General features: G+C 33.7%; 1 protein-coding gene across 1 annotated transcript; it reads right to left on the bottom strand.

Annotated features, from left to right (window-relative positions):
- Window positions 1-780: 780 nt before the first annotated feature.
- On the bottom strand, window positions 781-27,753 carry LOC129279536 (alkaline ceramidase 3-like). Its single transcript, XM_064110887.1, has 10 exons — window positions 27,542-27,753; window positions 22,650-22,760; window positions 21,277-21,329; window positions 18,263-18,315; window positions 17,295-17,412; window positions 16,558-16,613; window positions 9,893-10,000; window positions 8,689-8,793; window positions 7,834-7,879; window positions 781-5,859 (listed from the first exon to the last, which is right to left on the bottom strand). Exons 1-10 carry the CDS (start codon window positions 27,738-27,740, stop codon window positions 5,791-5,793), a joined length of 918 nt encoding a protein of 305 aa, XP_063966957.1. The 5' UTR covers window positions 27,741-27,753; the 3' UTR covers window positions 781-5,790.

Here is a 27,753-nt window from a genome sequence, read left to right as displayed (position 1 = left end):
GCCCCAAGATTGAGCCTTGAGGCACTCCTGTTTGTACTTTTTTCAATTCAGAGGAAGATGTTTTTACAGAAGTACACTGCGAACGATGTTTCAGGTAGTTTTCAAACCAATTATACTCCGTTCCAAGAATTCCATACATGGTAAGTTTGTGAAGCAATAGATCATGGTCGACTGAGTCAAATGCCTTCTTGAGGTCTAAAAACACAACTCCCGTTAGTCGACCCTGATCCATTTGCTTGTACAGGTGATCACTCAAATAGGTAAGAACCGTGCTTGTTGAGTGGTTCTTCCGAAATCCAGACTGTTCACTAGCAAATAAACTATGTTCCAAAAAGTAGTCTTGAACCTGGGTATGGACTAGTCTTTCGAATATTTTCATAACCACAGGGATGACAGATATAGGTCTATAGTTATTAGGGTCATGTTTCTCACCCCCCTTGTGAATGGGAGTAACTTTAGCATGTTTCCATTCATCGGGGATAAATCCAGAATCTAGTGAGCGATTAAAGAGTGAAGTGAGGTGAGTACAAATCAATTTAGCACCTAAGAACAGGTTTCAGTCATGCGTAAAGTTGTGCGTAACTTTACAAACAGCTTCATAAAACACCAACCAGGTTTACAAATGAATAGTGCATACAAATCATAAAATTCACTAAAGTATTTAACAGGCCATTTATAAGAACCTTTCAATTATGGTAACTGTATGGACTCATTAGAAAATAAAAATCAAGGTTTCATAGGGAAGTGACAAATAATCTGATTACACACTGAGTTCACAAGTAAAATTCTAAAAAAAACTTATATTTCATAACAAATGAATGAGCTGCTTGAATATGACGTCACAAATGAAAAGTTTAAAAATTCATTACTCTCTTTATATGATTTGATGGTTTTAGCAAATATTCTACGTCCACTGAATGTAAAACAGGACTGTGCCCCTAAATAATAATCATTATATCTCATAATTACAAATAAATTAACTTATAATAATTCCTCATATTTTGTAATTTAGTTCAAGTTTTGATAAACGGCTCTATATATAGCACATGAACTTTCGTTTATTTCACAAATTGTTTAATGCAGCATTACACAAAAATGTACATACATTGGAATATCCATATTGTAATCATAAGGCTATTAAAATATGAAGTTAAATGACTGATGCTTTGTGCATTGCAAGAAAAACAAAAACTCTTTCCAAATCCTAAGAGAAAAAATTATATGTGAGATGTCTCCATATTGGGGATAATATTAAAGGGCCCTGCAAGAAACTTAACAAACACACTTGTATCAGTTGCAATCATTTCAGTTAATATCAATAGGATTTGCAGTTACACGTAATTGCATATTTACAATAAATCTGATAAGTCTCTTGCAAGAGCCACTGAGAGTTCAAACTAAAGCAAATAAGAGCGTCAGAATACAATAATGCTCTCGACTTGCAATGCATACCCTTACGTATCTACCATGGTTCATGAATATCTGCCATTGTTATGAAAATACAACAAGTATGTGAAAGACGTCTGAAAGGCTATTTGCAGTAGGAATGTAAAAAATATTTTTCTTTGGTTAATAGCACAATATTATACATGTATCACATTTAGGAAATATTTATCATGATCTAAAAATGTAGTTGATAAGTTTGTATACAATTACACACATTGCAAATATCCAAGATTTATTAAGTTAATTAGACACATAAATTAGACAATTTGATAAATTTTCTTTACAACAATCAAACAAACATATAAATTTGATTTTTTTCTTTCAATCAACTAGTAGTCTAAAAACTACTACTAAGTAAAAACAGAAACACACACTCAACCAAAAACTGTAAAAAAAAACGAGCGAATTAAAAAATATATGTATATATTAGGATGGATGAAATAGATTCTAATCAAGTGATGAGACAAATGTGGTCATGTGACCAGGCTTTTATATTTCCAAATCTGTAACTTTACTTACAACCAGATCATAAGTAATAATTTATGACCGGCCATGGTTCTGAAATATGCCATTCCATTCTGGCACTTAATATTTAAATAATCTTATAAAACATCACTTATAAAACACATCATTTTAATAGTAAATTACAGTCTACAGACCATCTGATATCGCCTTATGCATATGAAAACTATTTTACTGGTATTGTGCATGGATAGTTCATAATAATGTCCTCATTCATGTGTATCATTTAATAACTATCAACACATGAAATATATCCTAAGTAATACAAATATTAACAATGTTCCATTTTAAGTAGCTATTAATACATTGGAACAAAACATTATCCAGGGCCTGTAACACAAAGGTTATCTCATCGCTAAGTTTAAAAGAACAATTCTGATTAGTTCCTAGTTAGTCTACTGAGCAAAATGCACATGCAACGATGATCTTGATAGGCCATTGCATTTAGCAATTAATTGCTAAACTTACTGTTACGAGATCCATGTCATCTTCCACTGCATTGCCCGAATGGGTGATTTCAAGTTCAGTGTTGACGTTTTGGTGTCAGTGTTAGGTCAATTTTTACATGAGTATAACACCAAACATAAAATGAAGATAGTCCAGAAAAGTCACTCATTGGTTGTTGAGATGTCAATAATGTGATCTGGATCAGTTTTACAAACTCAGAATAGGTTTTGGAGCTAGGGGAAGCAATCCAAATTTCAACACTAACACCAACACCGGACTTGAAATCACCCAATGTATATACTTTCTCCACTCCCTCTGGAGCATACTAGATCTAGAATGGGTTTTTAATTTACTACGAATACTATGATTTCACAACAAGAAATTTAAAATCAGATAGCATCTCCATGGTTAAATCCTTTGGCATGGAATAACCATATCATGGAATATTTGTGAAAGACAAATTAAAATTCCTGAGCATTAACTAGAAATGTAACCCATTTGACATAAAATTCAAATCCTTGCATCTCATTCAACTACAAAGGCTATATATTTACCTGATTTACTACATCATACATGTAACTTCATGGTAATAATGTACCATGAATACAAAGAAAAACCTACATAAGGGTATTGATAATTAATACTCCCAAGCAATCATATTTTCATTCTTGTATGCAAAAGTGTCTAATGTGACTTAACAAAATGAGGCAAAATGATTGTGAAATGCACAAATTTGCATAGAATTTTACAATAAGTAGTAAAATTATCATACCATTGCTATATGGATCCTAACCAAATGACTGACTAAAATTTCTAACACAAACATTCAATTATTTATGCTAACAGGAAATGACTGGTACTCCTGCCTAGTTCTATTGAATGGTCATGAATATGAGATGAGAATGATTTATTTATCAAAAAAAAAACCAAACTATCAAATAGAACATATACAAATACACATAATTTTGCTCAGGCATAAGAGTAATTACACCAAGCTGTTACCTTTGAAACAGTCCAGATGCCCTCAGCTACACCTCAGGCACGTTAGAACTATTCCAAAGGTTCCTTGTGGGTACGATTCTTACTAATCCTCTAAATAATGTGTATTATTTGGGTACTATTGCATGAATAAAATAAAAGCCACAGTGATATGATTTTGGAAGAACTTGCCATATCCATTCTGGAATATATGTGTAAATTGAAGAATTTAAAAGATATAAACCTGAAATTTAAAGTCTTTGGAATGTCACAGGCCTAACTTCAAGGTAAGGTCCATCATATGTTAGCTGCAATGACACTCATAAAATAAATCTTTTTTTGGATATTGTAGATTTTTAGGTACCCACAAGAAAACTCCAATGAGATATATATTTTTTTAAATTTAGACTATGGTTATACCACCACTAGCAATTTTGCTGTCTTTAAAATCAAACTTATTAAAGAAAAAAAAAAACGTTAAAACAAATACTATTGTACATTAAAAAAAATTTCTGACCATCATAACAGAAATAAAATGATTAAACAGTGTCATTTAACATTGTTTGGTATGAACAATTTCTTGAAAACATTTTGAATGGTATTTTAATTATCATATGCAGAAATATTTCTAAAGCAACTCATGAAGTATTTACTTTGCAATTTATAATTCACTTGATTATAGAAGGTCAATCAACCTACTTTGATTTCAGTCATGATTTTAAAAATTTTCCACAATCTCGAAAAATAAGCTCATAATAAATAAGGATGTATTTTCACAGAATAAGTAATTCTTCTTCAAAATAGACATCTGAACATTTTGAACACTAAGAATAAGGAAAATATGAACATGTTATTAAAAATAAATACCATGCCTTCAAATCTTTCAAGAAATATTGAAATATTACTATTATTTTTGAACATCTATTGCATATATGTATCTCATGAGGTAAAATGTGAAGGAATCCTTCATTCTTAAAACAATGGAATGGTCAATGTTTACACATGTTACAATTATCCCTGAAATATTTTTTATCAAATTTAATTTGATATTCAACATGAAAAGGGAGAAATATCAAATAACATACATAACCCTGTGAGATTTGTGACCTGCCACCCAATAACCAACAATAATTCGGGCCAAATGAATATTTAGATTTTTATTGAACCTGAAAATTCATTTCCTAAGCTTTAAAATGATATATGATATGTTAAAATTGACCAACAATAACTATTACAAGTACTTGATTGAATGCAGAGGAAATTCCGCAAGAGCTTAAAAAATAAGGAGAAAACAAGGTTTGAAGTTTGGGGTTCACTCAAGCATGAGATGTGCATGCTGACTGTGTAATCTCAGTGAAACTTCCAAGCAGTCCGAAAAAGTAGTGTCCAAGAAACTCTTGTATCTTTATCTTTTCTTTTATTCAACTTCACGACTTCAAATTTTTACAGTATGAAGTAGAAGAATTGCTCTTTCAGATAACCTATTTTTTAATTTTTGGAGACTAAATTACTATTTTGGCTATTTACAGAGAACCTTACCTAATGACTTATTGTTGGTTTTGGGGTGGTAGGTAACATTTAATGTTGGCTAAAGCATGATTTTTTTGCATATAGATTTAAGTAGAAGTAGCATGCAGTCATTTTAGACATGGCAGCCTGTAAAAATCATAATCGTTATACTATTTTCAAATATCCTGACAAATGCTGATGTATCAAAAGCTGTGTATTACACCTATATGAGTATGAGACTGACAATTAAAAAAAAAGCTTCTCAAATTCAATGTCAGGGCTGGAATTCAAATCAGTAAAAAGTTTAACTTTTAAGGTAATCTATCTGTTACCTTATCTTCAGGTCATAAATTGAAAATAGAAAATTTTATTCTATTCTATTTTGATGACTTCATTAAAATTTCTTACTGAATATTACTACGTGAAATTCAGGTGTTTAGTTTTTCTTTGAGTTGCTATAAGCTCCCTTCATTTGGATCCTGAAATGCTATAAGCGATCGATCATGGAGCTGATTTTTAAGATTGATCAATCACATTAATAATGCAATCAATTGATGAAATTAGCCCCATGTTCGATAGATATTAAACTTGTTTTATATGGTGTCCTGATTGTAAAAATCTTCTTTGCTCAACCCAAGAAGTATACAGACCAAAACAAAAACAACCATCAATAAGCATCATCAACTCTGGACGTGAAGCAAGGGGATTTTTCCATCAACATTTGTCGTCTGAAAAGATGTCAGTTCTGAAAACTATCCTTGGCTTTGATTGGCTGAGAAGCACAGATGTCTGATTGTTACCATGGTAACTGTTGAATAAAGCAGGCCTTGTCTGATGAAATATCCCACGAGTCCTTTCACGAAATGCTCCCCTGATGACCTTTGACCTTTACATGTTGTGATTCATCTCGTAACCTTTCACCGGATGACGGACGAATGGAATCAGACCAGCAGTATACTGAAAAGAAAAAAATTAAGAAGAAATTAGGATGTCATGTAATTATCAATTCAAGCTACTCTTTCTCTATATTAAAGAGAAAAAGAGAAGGTGATATATATACACCTGTTCTATCTATTGGTCTTATATGATGACCAAAATGCCATTACCATGGCAACTCAGTACCCAACAGATAACACAATGTGTCTTGCATATTTTCACTCTAAGACTAATGGGTGTGCTTCACTCTCATGATCATATTTTGGTGAAACTGAGGTATACAATGCATATGCATTCTTTTCTTTATCAAAATATTTGTGCCAACATTTTTTTAAACAAATATATCAAAGCCTATCTTTAGTTTTGGTAAAATCCCCCAAAAGTGAATGTCACTATTTAATTTCATTACTAGACTAGATTACATCAATGCATGTGGCCATAACGGTTGTAGTGTGAAGGCTGATTTTACAGGTGCCCAATCAAAAAAAGAATATCTGCATATATTTGTCGTTTATATAAAACACTCTCTCAAGCATGGAAGATATTATCATTGTCAGCAGCTTTGTAATACAATTCGTCCCAGAAAAAGGAAACCAAGATTCTCATGTCTTTTTCCTTTAAAGGAATATGAATTATGATAGTCCATGTACACCATCATACAATTCAATTATTTCTCTATATTTTGATACCATTGTGAGACAAACACAACAGGAGTTTGAAATTCTCATGTCAAAATCAGGTTGCGCAGAAAAATGGGACAAGATTGTTTGAGATAAGACTGTGCTTATTTCATGATTGGCTCATTAGCATTTCTTCTGTATTCTTTGTTAAGATTCTCTCGCTGATCCCTCAAATGAGAGTGGATTCAGATTCACACGTGAGTTTCTGCGCAAATCGTTTCTGCTATGCCTCAATATTTATTCTTTGTAATCTACCATGTGTGAACGAATTGCTAAGCTGTTGGTTTCAAATTTGAGATGAGATTCCACTCTTGCCATGAGTATAAAATTAATAGTAAAAACATATTTAATAATTGTGAAATCTACCTCTGAAAACGGGTTTCCTCTTTTTGAGGGACGCACTGTATATCCAATTAACAAAATATTTAAAGTGCTCAAACAACTATTTTACATAAAATTAACTAAAAATAAAATAAAAAACTTTATTAAGAGAGGGGGCTAGACACAAATTTAAATCCTTAATGGCCGGAAAAATGCCATATCTGAATTATATGGAAGTCACATTGTTCCGTGCAAGCCTTGCGTGTGACTTGCGAATAACTATTTTTGCTAGTAAGTCGGCCGCATTGACAGGATCTCGCACGCAACTCACACGCAGAAGCGCACGCAAGTCTGATTTGCACGCAGAAAAGTTTTGAACATACTCAAAACATTTTGAAGGTGAGTTGCGGGCAATCACCAGCAACTCACCTGTACGGCTTGCAGGGAACGATGTGACAGGGCCTTAATTGGTAAAAATGCATCCAATAATGACTAGGTTTAGTTTTGTAATATCGTAGTCACTGGCGGATCCAGGGGAGGGCAAAGCACAATTAAAATATAAAAATGCCGTTAAAAAAGAAGTGTGCCCCCCTTTCGAAAGTGTCAAATTTTTTTGTGGACGAAATGTCATTATTTTTGCTTGTCAAATTTTTCCTCTGGAAAATGTGCCCTCCCTTTTGGAACATCCTGGATCCGCCCCCGATCGTAGTGTCCGATGATATTCGAGTATACTTCACATTAATAACCCTTTAGTAAAGCCAAAGAAAAACAAATCATACATACATGTTGATTTTTAAAGGAATAAATTTATTTTAGATTAGATACAAGAAAAAACAGGGAAGGGGAAGATTAATGAAAGCATTGGAAATAGTAATAAAGAACTCAGTTTTACATCACTTGGTCTTGGATATCTATATGCATCACAATCTCTGATTTAAAATTTCTAAATAAAAGAGTGTGAGATGTCATTCGTACATAGGTTAGGCCAACTTACCTCGAGTTTATTTTCCCGTCGTAGGTAATTTGATCTAAAGTTGCACCTGTAAGGTTAATATTAAAAAAAATGATTTTGAGATTGAAAGATTATAAAGAATAAAATGCAGGAATAATAGTAGGAGAGGTGACACTTTCAATATTTAAATGAACTCAGGTAACATTTGTTTGAGCAAAATTGGTTTAAAAATAGCTGAAATATGTAAAATACAAACATTGGCCCGAATTTGCAAAGGTAGTTTTGAAAGCCATGGGTGAAACCCATGGTTTATGCAGATTTTCTCTATAATTACGCCTAATTTACCGTGTATATTAACAAATGTCCAATGCTAATGCACGCTTTTGTCACAGTCTGACAAATTGCCATGGTTAAGTACGCTATTTCATTCATGACTCCACTGTTTTTAATTAATGAGTCCACTTTTCAAACAGTGGACTCATGAATGAAATAAATTTCTTAACCAAGACAACAGGCATCAATTTGTTGTACTGTGACTATAAAGCATGGGCATTGGCGCAGAAGATTATCCTTTATTCGGGGGGGGGGGGGGGGACATCTATTGTAGTGCCCCCCAATACAAATGACAATCCTCTGCTCGGATGCCCATGATATTTAATTTAATCTAGATAATATGAGAAAACTAAATTAGTTTATTAGACAATCTAAATTAGATTATCTAACTTCACTACTCTTCATACATTTTAAAAAAGGAAAAAATACTAAGCAGTGTCCCTGCTAAAAGATATCAGATTTTTAGGAAGGTACCATTTTTTCATAATTATCCTAGCATTTCAGGAATATAAATATCTCAATAATGATACTTTCCATTCCACGCCAATAATTAAAGATACTTACATTAAAATGACAAAACAATGAGTACTGGTGCCCGCCATTATGTGCCACCAGCCATGTAGCTGTGTTACTGCACTTAAAGGAAATGGCAGGGACTTGCGGAGGGATCTGTTCACAAAAAAAAGGACAAATTGAAAGTAGATTAAAACAAAATATCATAGAATTTGAAACTTGAGACAACTCTTAGTTCCTTTTCATCATGATGATTGTTAATTAAAAAATCACTGAATTGAATAAAAATGTATGTCTTATATAAACATTGATGACTCAAAGGGTCATATTAAACAGTTGATGATAGTCATTTTGAAAATGGCTTCTAAAATGGAATGGAAAAACCTCCAAAAATTAACTGTTAAAAATAATGCAATATAACAAAATATAGTAATGAATATGATAATAAAAACTTTTCTTAGTCTTATATAGCGCTTTTCATGAGATCCATACCTATTCACATGATTTCTGATAAATGATGCTTAACAAACTTCTTAATGAAGGTTTTAATTGTTATTTCCCCAATTTCAACCATACTTTCCCACTTCATACATTTTTAACTGTTTTGAATTTATAAGAAAAGTTAACTACCATTTAAGATACCAGATTGTACAATGCCTAGCTTGTTGTACGCAAGCAAATGGGAGGCTGAATGTCAAACATTTGTGCCATTGCAAATGCACCGTCCAAAATGTAGCATTGCACGGACTTGACATCATAATACGATTCGATTCGTTGCAATTAGTAAATAAATACAAGTTTCAATATACCTAGGACTTAGTGGCAAAATGTGCATTGCTGCTGCAGATCAGATGTAAGTTTGAGGTATTTTGCTTTTTGTTCTCAATTTTTATCATTTTCCTAGATAAACATAAGGAAATCATTGTTTCTGTTTTTACAAACTTCTGAGGCATTGTACAACACAAATAGTGAATGTTCTATTAATATTTATGTGATGGCATGCCATTTTGCATATGGAAAAAAGAAAGAGACACTCTATTCTCTATAATATAGAGCATCTTTCTATCACCTCATGTGATATCTGGTACCATCACACTAAAGCCTATTCTCTATTTCGTATATCATAGCATGAAGTTATTTCCTAAAGAATTTTCACTGACAGATGTGTTTGAAATCCATGTATCTGATTGGCTGAGAACAAATATAACAAAATTGCCAATGAAACACTCCCATATCAATACAAACATACACTCACCTAACGCTTGTGCATAAGTTGTTATCAATGTTCCAAAGGAAGAATGCAAATGCATACAGCCCTAAGCAATATGCGTAGAGGAACTTGTTTTTGTGCCTTCCATAGTATCTGAAAACAAATTAAATTAAATATGACTTGTTTGCAAGCAACAATGATAATTTTATTTGATACTTTGAGTATGAGGACGAAGTTGAATTCAACCATGTACAAGTTAACTTTAAAGGGGAATCCAGCCTTGGCCATAAAATGCTGTGTGGGGAAGGAGAAAAATAAATGAAACAGAATGGTGAAACTTTGAAAGAAATCGGACAAGCAATACAAAAGTTATAGTTGCTTTAAAATTGAATTCACTAATACTATGTAGATTTCAAATTGGCAACTGTGTAAGTAAATTATGACAAGGGGCAAGGACAACTTTCCCATAGGCCATGTACTTTATTATCAGGGATTTGTGGTTTTCTCCTAAGTACCCATTCCCCTGGGGCAGTAATCCAAATATAACCCACGTAGTATATTGTATTATGTCCTCATGAAAGAAAAATATAATTAGAAATAAAATTTTTGGGAAAAATGACATTTTAGCCATAATATGTATTGGAGGACATGGAAGAGTAGTCCTTGCCTTACATCACTATGACATCCCATATGCGGCCAATTTGAAGTCTCCATGGGTATAGTGATTACCAATATTTACAAGTTTTAAAAATTCATAACTTTCTTGTTGTTTGTCCAATATTGTTCAAACTTTCACCTATCAACTTGTCTGATTTTTCTTTTCCTTATAAAAACAAGTTTTTATTTGGGTTGGATTCCCCTTTAATAAAAAATCCAACATTTGGACAAATACACATGCATACCTAAAATGACACTTCAAATCATGTCAATTCATTAAAATTATTTCGGTAATTTTCACCCATTCATTTCCCCTACGATGGAAGGCCTCTGATACTCTTAATTTCTGTGGTTTGATTCATATACTGTATATCATTATGGATTTTTGGCATAAATTCTTTCTAACCTACAAAAACATGATAATAATGCATCTACATTGTGAAAATGACTGATGTTAAAATTGGTCTGTGGAATGAGAACTATATACAGTATAACACAACTACCATACTTTTCAGATTCAGAATCATTTATTTCACACCTCTTTAAAATACACAAAAATACATAAATATATAAATACAAATAAAATTATTATACAACAGAACAGATATTGACAAGTATAAAGTATAAGTAGTCATAAACAGATAGTAAAACACAGTAAATAAAAACAATGATTTCCGCTGTACGGCGGATGTGGGGGAAAGACAGAAAGCCATTGGCCTATCGAGGTCTATCCCCCTGATTACCGTACAACAGGAAAAGGCTTACACAGTTTACAAAGAGAGAGAGAGAGAAAAAAACAAAACAAAACAAACAAACATAATGCAAGAAAGGGAATAACAGAGGAATTAAAATCCTAATTAGCAGGGGGAGGGGGTGGCATGCAGGCAAAGGAGGGGACACACAAGTGTTAATTATTTAATATTGTATTGTAATAGGTCATTATGGCGTATATATACATAAATATACTGATACAGATGTATAAATAGATACATGTATACCCAAGTAATATAGCATTTAGAATACTGCTGCTAATTGAGAGATTTCTTTGATCTTATTCATGTTGCAATCAAATTAATTATTGAGTCTTTGAAGCAACACATGAAATCCACAGGTTTACACAACTGGTCTATCAGAAATAGAAATAAAGTAAAAAAAGTAACGAAGTGATTGTCTGGAATCTGCAAATGATGGAGAAAAGAATACATCAATTAGCAAGATATATAATTTGTCAATGTTATTGTACATACACCAAAGATAATGTGAGTACACAGAGACAGTGAGTAAACAAATAAGAGTAAGTTTGTTAAGTTTATCCAGTTAAAAAAAAACCTTTATTTATATGTAGGCCTATATATCTTCAGAATTTTCCCATTCATTCTTTTGTTATCATTCCCAATCAGTCCAACTGCTTGTACATCCATATAGAATATTGTCAATTATCATTCCAAAAATGATTTTCATTTTTTTTAATCTAAAAGTATTACTCGATAAAGTAATTTTGTCTCAAGATAAGGAATTAGTTTAAAGATAAAGTACCGTAATGAACATAATGTATGATTCATGAATGTAAATAGAAAAAGAGGACATGAATTGCAATAAAAAATAGACATTAAACCCCATTGGATAAACCAGAAATCCACCATGCATAATGATTACAAAAAAAACTCCCATGAAAATGTTTTCTCAAACTGTACTTTTGAATCCCTTTATGCACACATTGTATATAATCACCTACAAACATTCAAAATGATTGCTTTCGAAGCATTGTCATCTACAAACGTTCCAAATGAATGATTGTGATTTTTTAAATAATGACATTCTATAATGTTAAGACCTTGTTAGCTTGTGTACACTATAGGTAATGAATAGATAAATGAATGGGAATACAACACATGAAAAGCCATTCAGATGGAATGAACGCTTCATGTACAGTGTGATATCTAAAAACTAATAAGAATATTCTGAAAACTCTATATTAGGAAACTGTGAATGATATAAATATGAACAAGCTATAAAGCTTTGCAAGGATACATGTATTAATTCAAAACCCATGGTAAGAATTCTTTGCCTTGCTTTATCATATTTTGAAAGTAACATGAACTCTACTTTCAACACTTATAAAAATACACCTAAATTTGTTTAACTACACCTATGTACAGCTGGAGGAAAAAGAGCCCTGGAATCCAGGTTAATGAAAAGAAATGAAAAATGACATTGACTGCTATGTTAAAGCTTATGCAATGTTGCAAATTTGAATAGTAGGTTGTGAAAATTAGCCCCTGAAAATGCATAATTATTTCTTCGTCTGATCTACATGTACAGTCTGACTTTGGGATACAAGACAGTCAATATCATAAAAGGGGAAGTCTTCCCTGACATCAAATAGGTTTTACCAACAGTCAACAGACCAGCAAAAAGGAGAAACCTATGTATGAATAAAGGTTTTAGCAAAAATCCTTCAAAGAATAAAGTTATGAATTTAAAATATATTTTCATTTGTGATCATCCCAGGGGGGGGGGGGGGGGTACTCGACCAAAAAAGTAGTAGGTATGTGCCGCGGGCGAGACAAAAAACGGGGGCCTTGGAGCAGGCTTATTGTCAAAAGGAGGGTCCTCGGAACGGGCTTCGGAACTACAAATGTTTGTGAAAACGGGGGTCCTTTGAACGGGTCGCCTGTGTGTGAGTGCGTATTCATCCCTATGGAACGGGCGTACGTGCATGCAGCTAGCCCGGCGGCACGGGTGCCGGGTGCACTAGCGCAGAGGCGATGGTCGGACAGCACTCTGCGGCCGCTTTTTACCAAAATTGCGGCTCATTGTAGCAGATCAATACGATCGGAACGGCGTAAAGGAAAATATGCGAAGCTTTGGAGCGGATGTCTTTTTTCTTTTTTCTCGATATGAAGAAAATGCTATGCTTTGGAGCGGCTTTCTTTGTTCTTTTTCTCAATAAGACAAAAATGCTATGCCTTGGAACGGAAATTTGAGTGTAAAAATGGGGGTACCCTCCCCGGCACATATCCACTATGCATTATATACTGAGTGCCCCCCCCCCCCCGGGTGATCATAAAATTCATACAAAAGTATTAATGGATTATGCTGAAAAGAAAATTTTATTATTCAAGGATTCTTGCTAAACCTTCATTTATTATTCATACAAATTTTCTGCCTTAGAAGAACAACTCCTTAATATTTTCACCGAGAACAGAAAATCTCAATATCTTACTATCTTATCAATGATTAATACCGACAGGTACAAACTCCATAATGAACACCCAGCTACATATCAATGAATGACCTTGGTTAGTACAATTGAGTGATAGGATATTACAAAGATCCTTGTATATAGAAGTAATAATAGGGATATGGATATTCATTTCTCAGCTTGCAAAGAGAAAGATCTTTCATTATACATTTATGTGTTGTTTCTATATACATGTATGGTAGTTGATTTATGACAAAATATTTGTTGAAAGAAACAAATCATTGGCCTATACATTGTAAATAACTTTAAAACATAAAGAGATTAATATGAACTCAATTTTAAAATAATATAGACTCTACTAGTAAATGAATTTGAACATAACTAAGACTGTGTAATGGGAAAAGGGTGAATGTACCAAAGTAAGAATACAAAATAAAACACAAGCTGGAAAAATATGCAAATTAATTGAATATATATATATATATAATACAATAAGCAGCATGTGACCTGCCTCCCTGAATCATAAATTTCCAAATGATATATATCAGGGGGAGGTTAACAAAGATTTAATGGGCTATTCTACTATCATGATTTGAAACCCTGATCTATTCTAATCATAAGATAAGTGGAGGGCGAGAAAGGAATCGGTTTCAATAGTGCACAGCATAACAATGTTGTGAGGATGGGGTAAGAGCGGGCATTTGTTCTGATCAGCATGATAGGCGAAAAATGTTGAACATGTTCAAATTTCATGCCGATCTCCCCAATCTGGCAACGCCCAATTTTGAACCGTGGGGGAAGCTGGAAAAGCGTAAATGACACAGTGCACAATCATGGGGTAAGCCTAATCAGGTCTTTCCTGGCGTACTAACAGTGTTCCCTTGGACAAAGGGTTGATTTTCCCTTGATCCTACCCGATCTGAAGGTTGACCAAAATATAGCGAAATCGGCACAGTGGAACTAGGGGTTTTAAAGTGTGATTTAAAATCATGCTTAGGGACAGATGCACATGTGATATTCAACAATCTTATTGATAAATTTATACGCAGTAGCGCATGTCCTTTTAATAGTATGATCTGGCCAATGCAGTGATGCCTTTTATACTATACCCCACGTAACTAGGAATTTTAGGTGCTACTCATACTTCAATCTTTGTGAAATATCCTAACAAGCATTGGTGATAGTAGTTTAGAACCACAATGGGAAAGAGATTAATGGGATGGGTTACTTATTAAAAAGGATGAAATATATTTTAAAAAATCTTATGAAAAAATCATAAAAATGGCCAAGAATATTTTTTATATGATTTCCACGGTCAAAAAATATAATCACACAATTTGATATGACTAGATGAGGCTTTACTCACATGAAATCATAAACATGGTACAGTAAATGACTTAAAGATTAGATTAGGTGAAGAAATAGATTTTACTGTTGATATCTGATGAGACCTTACTCATATTAATTACTAATAAGATGTACTGTATAAGAACATGTTACAGTGAATGCCTTAAAGATTTAGGTTATGTGTATATGTAGATTAATAGAGGGTTAGAGCATAGAGCTATTAATAGCTCTATGGTTAGAGGGTATGATAATCACTTTATACATGTATAGTCATCTTTCATGTGCCCAATAGATGACTAGATACATGTAGATGACTATAAATGAATGAATGAATGAATCAATCGATCGATCAATCGATCAATCAATCAATCAATCAATCCATCAATCAATCAATCAATCAATTGATCGATCGATCCATGGATGGATGGATGGATGGATGAATGAATGAATCAATCAATCAAAATAGAAGACATTTTATTATCCTAGTTCTTTTTTTCTAACATGAAAAACAAAGATAATTTGCACACAGCTTATGAAGTCAAAGAGGGTAACATTGCAATGACTCAGGTGAGGTAAATGGGAACCTGGCAGAAATTACGGTAACTACTTGTTTGTGAAATGTTAAAGGCTTGCTGAACTAAGTTCAGGGCACATAACTAAGTTCCCTTTTGCAAGCGCATAGATATGTTACATCACATGATATGCTCTATACAAGACATGCATATTACTGAAATCAATCTAAAGTCACTCAGAGTCAATTACTTTGAAAGTAAAGTGAAACTCTTTATGTTATTGTCCTTTCAATCACAGTAGAGGTATACAGAAAATATTCAAGTTCCACCCACAGCATATCAGAAATATTATGAAAGGTTAGTCTCCACACTCCAGACTCAATTGATACACATCTCACAAGCAACCTATCTTTGGTCTTGGGGAAAATAAAATCAGATCATTTCCTTCCTTAGCTGGGGTTAATTATGCAAAATTATCTGACCAAGTGATACACAGTCATACTAATAATATTTAATTTAGTGGTAAATATTCAATTTCATTTTAGCAGGGTCCCCTATAAGGGTACTGTGTGTTATGAAATACAACTATTTATATTCCAAATGGTTCCAGATGTTAGAATCTTTTCTGCACAAGCATGAACATAATGAAATATCAAATGAGTGCACAGGTATTGAAGATATTTTTAGTTTGCATGGAAACAAGCCTTTATGAAATTATTAGGGGAGCTAATCATAAATATGACTTCGGGAAATCCAAACTTCACCAAAAAAAAAATGCTGGTTATTTAGTTGTTTTTTTTTCTTCAAAGTGATTCCTTCATCTATACACCTTTGTTCTGCTTTTATCCGAACCCATGCGCTGTAAGGGTTAACTGTTCCCTTTAAGCTAGTCCCCAAATAGAAAGAATTATTACTCAGACTACCATGTGATGAAATATGAGAGGTGAAGAGATGATATGACATCAATCAAAACTTAATCTCTCTCTTACCGTAACATATATATACCACGCCCAACCAGTAGCACTACTAAAAACCCATATCCAACCTAAAGTGGGAAATAAATCAACAAAAACAAGTTTTAAAGGTAGAAAAATTAAGCTTGCTGAAAAGATGTACAGTCTGTTATATTTAAAAACAAAATAAGTTGAGTAGTGCTTAGTAATGAAATTAAATTAAGATTATTACTACTCTACAATAATTTATCAATATATTTGCAAACTTTATTTGACCAAATATATCCTTATAATGTATGGTAATATCATTACAATGTATGGTAATATCATTACTCATAATACAAACATAATGTATTAGAAATGGACGTATTATTGTTGGTAGCAGATCTCAAGTTCATTTACCATACATGGGGCCTGTTTCATAAAGCTGTTTGTAAGATAACAGTGACTTTAAAAACGACTGATGATCCGTTCTTGTGGTAAATAAAATTCACCATTAAATGTTCATTGGTGATTATTTAGCGCGTAAGAAAGGTTCACCAGTCGTTTTGAAAGTTGCTCTTAACTTACAAACAGCTTTTAATATGAAACACCCACTCGAAGACATCGAAAGTATGGTGGTGATGAAATGGACAAGTTGTTCAAACTTTTAAACAAGTTGTTTAAACAAATTATTACGCAGTAAAACAAATTGGTTGTTAGAGTGACAGGTTTAATAAACAACATGCTTATACATTTTAAACAACAGTATTAGAGTGTATAATCAATCTTACCTGATGAATAAGAGGATTGACGGCTGTGAGGTAAATGATGGTTATTAATAAACAGTAGATGAACAGAGCTGTAAGGAGCTTTGTGTTCAAATTCCCTGGTTTTTCACAGCTCTCAAAACTGGAGGAAAAAAACAAACAACAATCATCATTTTGCCTTATCATCATCATCATCATTATCATCATCATCATCATCATAATCATCATCAACACCACCACCACCATCACCATCACCATCATCATCATCATTCATCATCATCAGCTAGTCTGCTGTGCAAACCCTTCACTCGAGTTATGGGTCTGAATGTGCAGCCTACTCATGCCTTGTGTACTGAAGGTCAATTGAAACAGCAAGTTTTGTATGTGCTAGTCTTTGCATGGAGACACACTAGCTGATCAAATTTCAATCCGGGTCTGTGCCTACAGACTAATCATCAGCCTCATCATCATTATCACCACCATCATATTTAGCATCATAATCATCATCACCACCACCACCACCACCACCATCAGCCTCATCATCATCATCATTATCCTCATCATCATCATCAGCCTCATCACCATAACTACCCCCATTACTGAATTCATTGTTGTCCTTTTCCTACTTACTAAAATTATTTTCATGATTCCTAGAAAAAAAAAGTCATCTTTGTAGGAAATACAGAATAGAGCGACGACGGCTGATTTTCGCGCTCACCTCCAAATAGCCAATAATTCACCAAATAAAAATGTTCTGGTTCAACCAACTTTTCTAGATCTTTGCCCTAAGAGCTGCCAAAACCAATTTCCAAGAAAAAGCAAATATACAACAGAATGAGGATATAGTTTAATCTCCTTCTCCAGGCTTCTTTTTTTCACTACCTTCAGTTGTTCCATTCATATCCCCCTCTAGCCGCAAACCTGCAAAATATACAATACTTTTTATCTCTTACACCACAACAATCATCATAAAATCAAGAAATATTAATTACCTGATGTAAATCATGACTATTGATCCCCAAACCATAGGAAGCTCATCAAGCAACTGCAATCATAGAAAGAGAAACTAAAATATTCAATTGGTGAAAAAAAAAACATATTGCTTAAATTCACAAAATGGGTTATGATAAGAAAGGGGGTTTTAAAGTCACAACTTTTTAGAAGCAAAGTATATGAGTGCACCTCTGCAAAAAAAGTAATGTAATTTTGTAAATATAATAATAATAATAATAATAATAATAACAAATTGTTTTTATAATGAACTCTAATAAACCCTCTTGAAGTTTTGGTGAACCAACACAAATAATTCCCCAGTTTTCAAGTTTACACATTATTGAAGTTTTACCAAAGCTTTTAATATAGACAGACTTCAAAATGAATCTTTCAAAGGAAAAGGCTCAGATTTCTAACAAAAGTTTTCTACAGCATTACAAATATTGATTTTTTTTTAAATTTAAATGGCCTAGCTTGTCATGTGATTATGCTGCATACATGTGCATGTACAATGCCTTATTGAATTTCCACAGCAAAGTTTGCACTCAGCAGACCTACATGCATTTGTCCTATCCCTGTATTTTACAAAGATTTGTCAAGTATCTGATAATGATTTCATGCATTCACATCTGCCTGAACAGATGAAGTTCTTGTAGTTTAGGAGCATGCAAAATGACCCACATTCTTACATGCCTCACCTTTCATTTGATATGATGAATTAATTTTGTTATATTTCTTGCTTGAAATTGAAATTGTTTCACACCAAAACTGATCAATAATATGAAATTAAAATAAATAATATGTCCCATCTAGGACGGGCGTATAACAAGGTATGAAAGTGACATAATTATACAATCAATCAATTAACATTAACATATGATGGACCTTCAAACAAGTCAAAAGTAGATCAAATTGTTGAGTGTAAACATCTTCAAGAACTTAGCAGAAATCCTGCAAAAGTTCTTGCAATGTGGTCTTTGGATATATTCACAACTTCAAATTCTCTAAGTACTATTGATTTCACTCTCGTTAGCATACCTGGGCCCCGTCTTACAAAGAGTTACGATTGATCCATCAGTGTCATAATTTTTTTCTACAGGAAATTTGCAGAATGTCCTTTGTAAACAAAGAGAAGTACAGTGAATTTTCAAGAAAACAATGAATGCATGAAAATACATCATAGTTAGAAAATATTTTGATCAAACATGCTTAATAGATGTTGACATCGCTGGCCATCCATAGTTGTGATTGATCGGATCAATCGCAATTCTTTGTAGGACGGGGCCCTGATATTACAAGAGTGTGAACACGATCCATTGACATAGTTCATAGTAGGTGTATGTATTTTTTCCCCTAATTTGGCAGGTGTAAACAGACCTAATGCCATCCACTAAGAATGTTTAAACAGCGTCTTTTCTAATTACACCAAATACCAACTGCCAAGGGTAAACAGAGTTCACAAACCAGCGTAACTAGTAACAATCACTCATCTCATCAAACATTAACTTTTTGTGATAGCTTAATAAAGGATTGGCATATAATTATACATATTTGCTCATATTTATCTTTCATTTCTGCAATGGGCCAGCCAAAATTAAATCATTAACTTCATAAAATAGGAACAAGCTAAAAAAATCTTTGGCACACCTTTGTCCTGGGTGTACACTAGCTATACAAAATATTCAATTATAAATTTTATGATTTGGGGTCCTGATGTGATCTTAATGAATGGATAAAATCATGGGTGGATTCAGGGTTTCCTCTAAGGTGAGGGGGGCAGAAAATTATTGAATTATTGAAAAAAAATCCTTGGCAAGAAATTACCTAATTGCTGTAAGAAGAAAAATGACTAAAAATTTGTGATTTTGTTGTTGTTTGGGAAAATGTCCTTGGCAAAAAAAAAAGATTGTTATATGAAAAGATGGACAGTGAAAAGACCCTCCAAAAGGTTGGTACATTACTAAAATGGTCATTTTCTAAGATAACAAGTATGCTACATACAGTTTTCAAATAAGGAGAAAGAAATTGATAAAAAAAGTGTTTTTACTTCAACCCGAGGGTCTTCTTTCCAATAGAAATTACATTGGTTAGGTTGGAGCTAACACTAGATGAGATAAGTATATGGCTAGTCTCATAGTGATTGCATGAATGAAGAGGATCGATTCATTCATTGGTTGAGCAAACAAATTGCTCCAAAAGTTTGTTGAACTCTCTTCAGAGTTTGCATTATGGTGAACAAAACATTAGGAAATCAATAGAAAGGTATTTTACTAACGGCTTTATATCAGAGAATAGATTCAAGTGCCAGAAGCTTGTAAGGGACAATGAAGTTGCGTTACAATGGCTTATCAACAACATACCAACACTGTACTATAAAAGTACATGACAAGTATGTGGAGTGTAACTCTGTCAAGTACAGGGGATGGGGGGGGGGGCTTAAAAAAGCACAGACGTATAAGATGTACATGTATGGTTGCATGCACTATATAACACATCAAAAATATAAAAAAAAGTATAGAAAGGGCTGAAATCACTAAAAAAGTTCCCTTAAAGAAAAATATTCAGAAAGAGCAGGTAAAAAAGAAGAAATTTTGAGCATGCACGCCTCTATGAATTCTGTGCTATAAAGACATAGCAATGGATGTTTGCTTCTAGAACAATAAAGAAGAGTAGTCTATGCAGCATAAACTTGTACATTTTAGTTAATAATACGGTACAAGAATAATAATTGTAGTGGAAGATCACCCTGACATGAAGTTGATTTCATTTGAAACTAAAATGTATTTTTTCCCAATAATTTATAATGTATATTTCTTCATAGCAAAACATGAGTTAAAGGGATCCATTTTCTGATATAAAAGCACACTATTGAATATAGATTTACATGTATTTACCATGCATGACATCACAAAATCCTTTCTCTTTCAATTTTACAGGATATTCACCACATCTAATAAATCTTGTATCAAAACCAACTTGACATCAGAATGAACTTTCACTTTGCTTTGTTTACCTGCATGCCATATAACAATGTCATATGAAAACACCATGAGCCAATCCCAACAACTGCAAAGTGAGAAAATGAATAAAAGAAAGAAATAATTTCTCAGGCTTGACTACAACTTTAAGACACACAACATAAATATTTTTTTCACATGAATCAGAGAGGATGCTGTTAAAAAAAATCACACTAAAAATCGGGGGAAATTATAGTTTATTTCATTCATGCTATCCAGGGGGTTAAAGTGCTGTCTTTCTCATCAACATCTCTAGAGTAATGCACAAGTGTGCAGATATTGGGCACATACATGTAATCGCACATTGCTTCTTCTTTTATCATAAAATGACAAGCCCAACATTTCTCCTTAGAAGAAATGTTGGTATGACTTTGATGAGAACTACTACTACTACTACTACTACTACTACTACTACTACTACTACTACTCCTCCTACTACTCCTCCTCCTCCTACTACTACTACTACTACTACTACTACTACTACTACTACTACTACTACTACTACTACTACTACTACTACTACTACTACTACTACTACTACTACTACTACTACTACTACTACTACTACTACTACTACTACTACTACTACTACTACTACTACTACTACTACTCCTCCTCCTACTCCTCCTCCTCCTCCTCCTCCTCCTCCTCCTACTACTACTACTACTACTACTACTACTACTACTACTACTACTACTACTACTACTACTACTACTACTACTACTACTACTACTACTACTACTACTACTACTACTACTACTACTACTACTACTACTACTACTACTACTACTACTACTACTACTACTACTACTACTACTACTACTACTACTACTACTACTACTACTACTACTACTACTACTACTACTACTACTACTACTACTACCTACTACCTACTACTACTACTACTACTACTACTACTACTACTTCTACTACTACTTCTTCTACTGCTACTGCTACTGCTACTACTACTACTACTACTACTGCTGCTGCTGCTGCTGCTACTACAGAAATACAGCCATTCTACCACTTCTTCTACTACTACTTCTCCACTTTATAGGCTGCCTACTACTACTACTACTACTACTACTACTACTACTACTACTACTACTACTACTACTACTACTACTACTACTACCTACTACCTACTACTACTACTACTACTACTACTACTACTACTACTTCTACTACTACTTCTTCTACTGCTACTGCTACTGCTACTACTACTACTACTACTACTGCTGCTGCTGCTGCTGCTACTACAGAAATACAGCCATTCTACCACTTCTTCTACTACTACTTCTCCACTTTATAGGCTGCCTAAAACATAAAATATGAACTTTTATTAATTGCAGATTTTATCAACCCTTACCTAATAAGCTAAGGTTAGCCCAGATATATCTCATTTCCACATTCTCTTTCCACATGTATACACTGGAGATTATAGGGAGCACAATCATGAATAGGTTGGATAACGTATTCCCTGCAGAAAGAAAAAAAACCCAGAATGCACATGAAAAGTGAAAATACATGTATATCATCTGTACACAAAATTTTTCTAAAAATAAAAAAAATTAAAGGAGAATGAAACCCTTGAAACCAGCTGAATCCATATCAAAGAGAAAAATCAAAGAAACATATTGTTGAAAGTTTGAGGAAGATTGAATGAATAATAAGAAAGTTATGAGCATTTGAATATTGAGATCACTAATGCCATGTAGATCCTCCCATTGGCAATGTGACCAAGATCTGTAATGTCACACACGTACAACTCCCTCATTACTTTAGTACTTATTTCACTTATAATATTCTCACATTTATATAGAGTCTATCACAAGGTGAGGTGTTCTCTTTATGAGAGGACAAGTACAGAGGTTTCACAACATTATATCATTTATGAATCGTTTGTCATATAATAATAATAATAATAATAGACAGTTCTTGTATAGCGCATAACACATTATAAATAACGTCTCTATGCGCTTCCAAAGGACTTGGAAGATATGATTAGAATGAGCAAAAAGAGATGTTTTGGGGTATATTTTCAGTGTCCAAAAGGGGAGAGTTGTTCATCTGTGACATCATAGATCTTGGTCGCATTGCCAATTGGAGGATCTCCATAGCATTAGTGATCTCGACATTCAAATGCTCATAACTCTTCTATTTCTAGTCCTATTTTACTCAAACTTTTGTTGATCTTATTCTTTGATTTTTCTGCTTTCACAAAAGCTAACTTGCTCCAAGAGTTTCATTCTCCTTTAAATAAAATTTACATATCTTAACATATCTAGGAAATCTTCATCACAAGTTGACATGATCATGAAGAGAAACATTATAACATGAACATACACACCACTGAGGATTAAAAAAAAAAAAAAACAATAAATCAGATGTAAAATGATATTAAAAGTGACAATATTTTCAAGTTTCACTCAGTTAAAAAAAAAAGTTCTTCAAATATTTATCACTAAGCACAAAGCCAAGTTTTATGAAAAATAAAATGACATATTTGATTTAATAAATAAAAAATTGTGTGACCTCATCATTTCCCTCATTTGCATACCAACAACATTTGTGTGCACACTACTGTTTTGTGAAAAATTAGTGAAACCAAGATATTTTTAAAGATCTTTCATATTTTACAGATCCGCTTTCAATGAAACTTCTAATGGTACACAGTACACTGTATAGACCACTCATTCAATGAACAAAGTTATGATAAAACCTTGTTCTTTGTTACTACTTACTCCGAGTGGGGAAATACAATTGGCAATGTTTGGCTTATTTTGTCTTGTTCTTGGGGACAAATACTTGATTTTTTTTACACTGGTAGTTTCCATTTACAGCTATTCGTCACATAACTTGGCTCCTAAATAAATTCAATTCTTTTCACTATCTTTTCTAAATTAAAAATAGAGATTGAAAATGACAATGTTCTTGCAATTTTACTTTCCACCAATGGAGGGCGTACAAAAAAATATGCCCAAAATTCATTTTTTTTAGCACTCTGGTGAATACAAAAATGATCCCTAAGTTACTAATTATGAAAAATAAATTGCAACTGTATGAAAATTTGTATTTTTTTGGTTACAAAAGTGATATTTTAATGCAATTATTGTATGCTGTGTACTGCATTGACATAGATTTAATGTAGATTCCCCACAGGCAGGGCAGTGGAGGTAAACAAATGGTATAGACTTGACCTTTAGAGCTATTATGTGTAGGTTTAAAAAATAATGTTATAGAATTAGGTCTACATTATTGTCATTACTATTTGTGTAAATGATGGAACATTAATGGAAATTGGAATGTGAAATCAATTAGAGAATGCAATGAATCAATGTCTCTGACTCTGAGAGTAAATACTCTCCTGAAGGTGAAAGTGATGAAAGATATAATTTTACAAATTCACCATTATCTAATTTAACTTATCAATTATCTTCATGTTCTTTGTAAATATAATTTTACATATATGGTTCAGTTCTGAATGCAAGATCTTCTTTTCCTCTCTGTTCAGCTCCCAACCTGGTGGTATTTAGTGACATTTGAAGAGTTGGCACAGTTCGCAGGAGGAACTAATCAAATTCAATTTCTGCATTTTATGGGTTAATCCACTGCCACTGGGCTTCATCTCACATTTATGCGTCTGTCATGAATGTATAATGGGGTGACCATAATTTTGTTCATATTTAAAAACTTATAATCAAGTTGATTTTCAATCAAAAATTTCTCACAGTTCACACAAACGGAGGGCAAGATCCCAAAGTCAAATTTGCTTGGCGGAATTATAAAGCAGGTCAAGGGTTTCACTGGTATCGTGATCTTAAAATTCTGTGGCGATCGACTTGTGCGCGCTCGGCTGAAAATGTGTCATAAAAAAAGTGTGACCTTAACGATTGTTTTGCAAAGCTTTAGAAAAAGAAATCAAGCAGACAAAGGTCAGATAATTGTATCAGATGGAGGTTAAAGGGATTGTCCAGGCTGAAAATATTTATATCTTAATACATACATGTAGAGTAGAATTCACTGAGCAAAATGCTGAAAATTTCATCAAAATCGGATAACAAATAATAAAGTTATTGAAGTTTAAAGTTTAGCAATATTTTGTGAAAACAGTCGTCATGAATATTCATTAGGTGGGCTGATGATGTCACATCCCCACTTTCCATTTTCTTATAAAATCATAATTATTTCATACTTGCGTGAATAATATATCTCCCTTATAATGAAATAAGTTGCAGCAATATAAATATCTAATGCACTAAATCAGTTGTCAATCCAATTTTGCTAGTTCTTGGAAGAAAAAAGTTGAATAAACCTAATTTCATATAATAAAAAATACAAAAGAACAAGTGGGGATGTGACATCATCAGCCCACCTAATGAATATTCATGATGACTGTTTTCACAAAATATTGCTTAACTTTAGAATTCAATAACTTTGTTATTTGTTATCCGATTTAGAAAGAAATTTTCGGCATTTTGCTCAGTGAATTCTACTCTGCTATAAATACTTTCAGCCCGGACCATCCCTTTAAAATGCCATAAATTTGGTTGGTATCACATTTTACTTAGGCCTACTTTAATATTTGGAAACCTGCTTGCAAACTGGCTATTTCTTGATGCTCGTCGAGAAGTTTAGATTTCCTCGGAACGGATGAAAAATATAACAAAATTTGCTGAAGTTTGCCAATATTTTAACAAATTTGAGACCTGACCTTAGACTACCTTCAAGAAAATTATCATACTGAATAATTTTGTGTCGCTTTTTCTGTTGGTGATATCAGTTTTTCAAAATGAGATATCCGACTTAGCACAAAATTACGTTACGCACATATTAAGGTCACACCACCATACTTTTTTATTTTAAAAATAACCCCAAATCCCAATGAATTAGTATGGCAAGTTCCCCTAATTCTGCGTAGTCCCCCTTGTCTGCGCATACACGTTTCTGCGCAATTCTAGTAAAAGAAGATACGCAAGGAACACAAACTATACACATGCAATATATATTCATTAAAAAATCTGACTCAAAATGGTGGAAAATAATGAATTTTGGGCATTTAATGTGACAGCCTTAAATTGCAGCCTTTCTCATCAAAATCCCTGGATCGCGTGCAAAGTGAATGGGTGCGCAGACATGGGGTACTATTTGTTTGTTCAATCTGGAAATGACTGCCTGAGGTTTTTTCAAAGAAAATCATATATTTCTTTCAAATTCTTATGAGATATTTGGCACACTCACTCATAACTAATAAGGAACATTATCAACTTAAAGATTTTGTAAAATAAAAAGACATTCAAGGTAAATCCCAAGTCCTCAAATCGACAGGTGCGCAGTCAGCGCTAACTCGAGCGAAGTTTGTGCAGGCTCCACTCCACTTTACTACCGCTACACTACGCTCCACCTACCCGAACTTCGAGACCGTGAACTCGATCTGATATTCCGAGTGACAAAGTCAAAGGTGGGATTTTATGGGGGGAAAATATAAAATTCATGCAACATCACGATCTTTAAAAACATTAAAACTAATATTCTTACTTTACACAAAATTTCACTTCTTTTCCATGCTTCTATCAGTCTCAAAATTGGTGATTTAAAGCCAACATGAAGTTCCTCACACATAATATAAATAATTGGCTGCCGATTTCAAAACATCGCATGCGCGGTAGTGAAGAGGAGTGGAGCCTGCACCACTCACACGTAGTGCGAGGTTAGTATTAGTATACTAACCTCGCACCACGAACCGCGTTTGGCAGTGGATTTCTAACTAGTGGGTCGCGCGTGCTGGGATCTCACTTCTTGGGTCCACAACACACGACTTCTATGGCTTGAATTTTCTGTGCGTGGTGGCATGTAATGAACCCTTGGGTGAGCCTGCACAAACTTCGCTCGAGGTAAGTCCGTGCAGTGTGCAGACTGTCTTGGTGTCCACCATACAATTACAAACATGAACAAAAAATTATTTCATTTAATAATATTTTATAGGTGACAAGAATGGACAGCTGTCACATTTTGTGACATTGGAATGCATGGTCAAATATTTTGTTTTGATTGAACTACTAACCTACTATTGCCATTTGCGACGAAGCCGCGAACACAGAAACCTGCCAAGTGCCATATACTGGAAAGTCGCTGAGCGGGACGCGGGCCGGTTAGGCGGTATGTGATGCGGCATTCCGTTGGCCAAGCACAGCGCGCTGGGCCGGGCCAGGAGGGCAACTGGACTGGAGAAATTGGGAAATGAGTTTGAATGTCACTTACACCATTCTGCAATGTAATAAGATGTCACATAATTCTCTTCACACCAATCAAGTGTAGATGTTGGAGGGCCCCAATATCCTTCCAAATCATCTTGCGAAGGTGGAGCGGGAGCCATGGTGATGTTCCGTTTGATGAGTGGACGTTGAGTGCTTATGCATGCAGAGCGTCTAATGCATGCACGCAAACTGCAGGAATCCATAGCAGCCGCCGTT

This window comes from Lytechinus pictus, chromosome 16, assembly GCF_037042905.1.
Source record: "Lytechinus pictus isolate F3 Inbred chromosome 16, Lp3.0, whole genome shotgun sequence".
Classification (NCBI taxonomy): Eukaryota; Metazoa; Echinodermata; class Echinoidea; order Temnopleuroida; family Toxopneustidae; genus Lytechinus; species Lytechinus pictus.
Note: the sequence above shows the minus strand (reverse complement) of the source record. Positions and strands in the feature narration are given on the sequence as shown.

What these genes read in the sequence shown, in the direction of transcription:
- LOC129279536 (XM_064110887.1), bottom strand. Translation starts at nt 27,740, where the DNA reads ATGGATTCCTGCAGTTTGCGTGCATGCATTAGACGCTCTGCATGCATA. An exon ending in CATTGTTATATGGCATGCAG is followed by an intron (nt 18,316 to 21,276) that starts GTAAACAAAGCA and finishes CTATGATTGCAG; the next exon opens with TTGCTTGATGAGCTTCCTAT. An exon ending in AACTTATGCACAAGCGTTAG is followed by an intron (nt 8,794 to 9,892) that starts GTGAGTGTATGT and finishes TTTTGTGAACAG; the next exon opens with ATCCCTCCGCAAGTCCCTGC.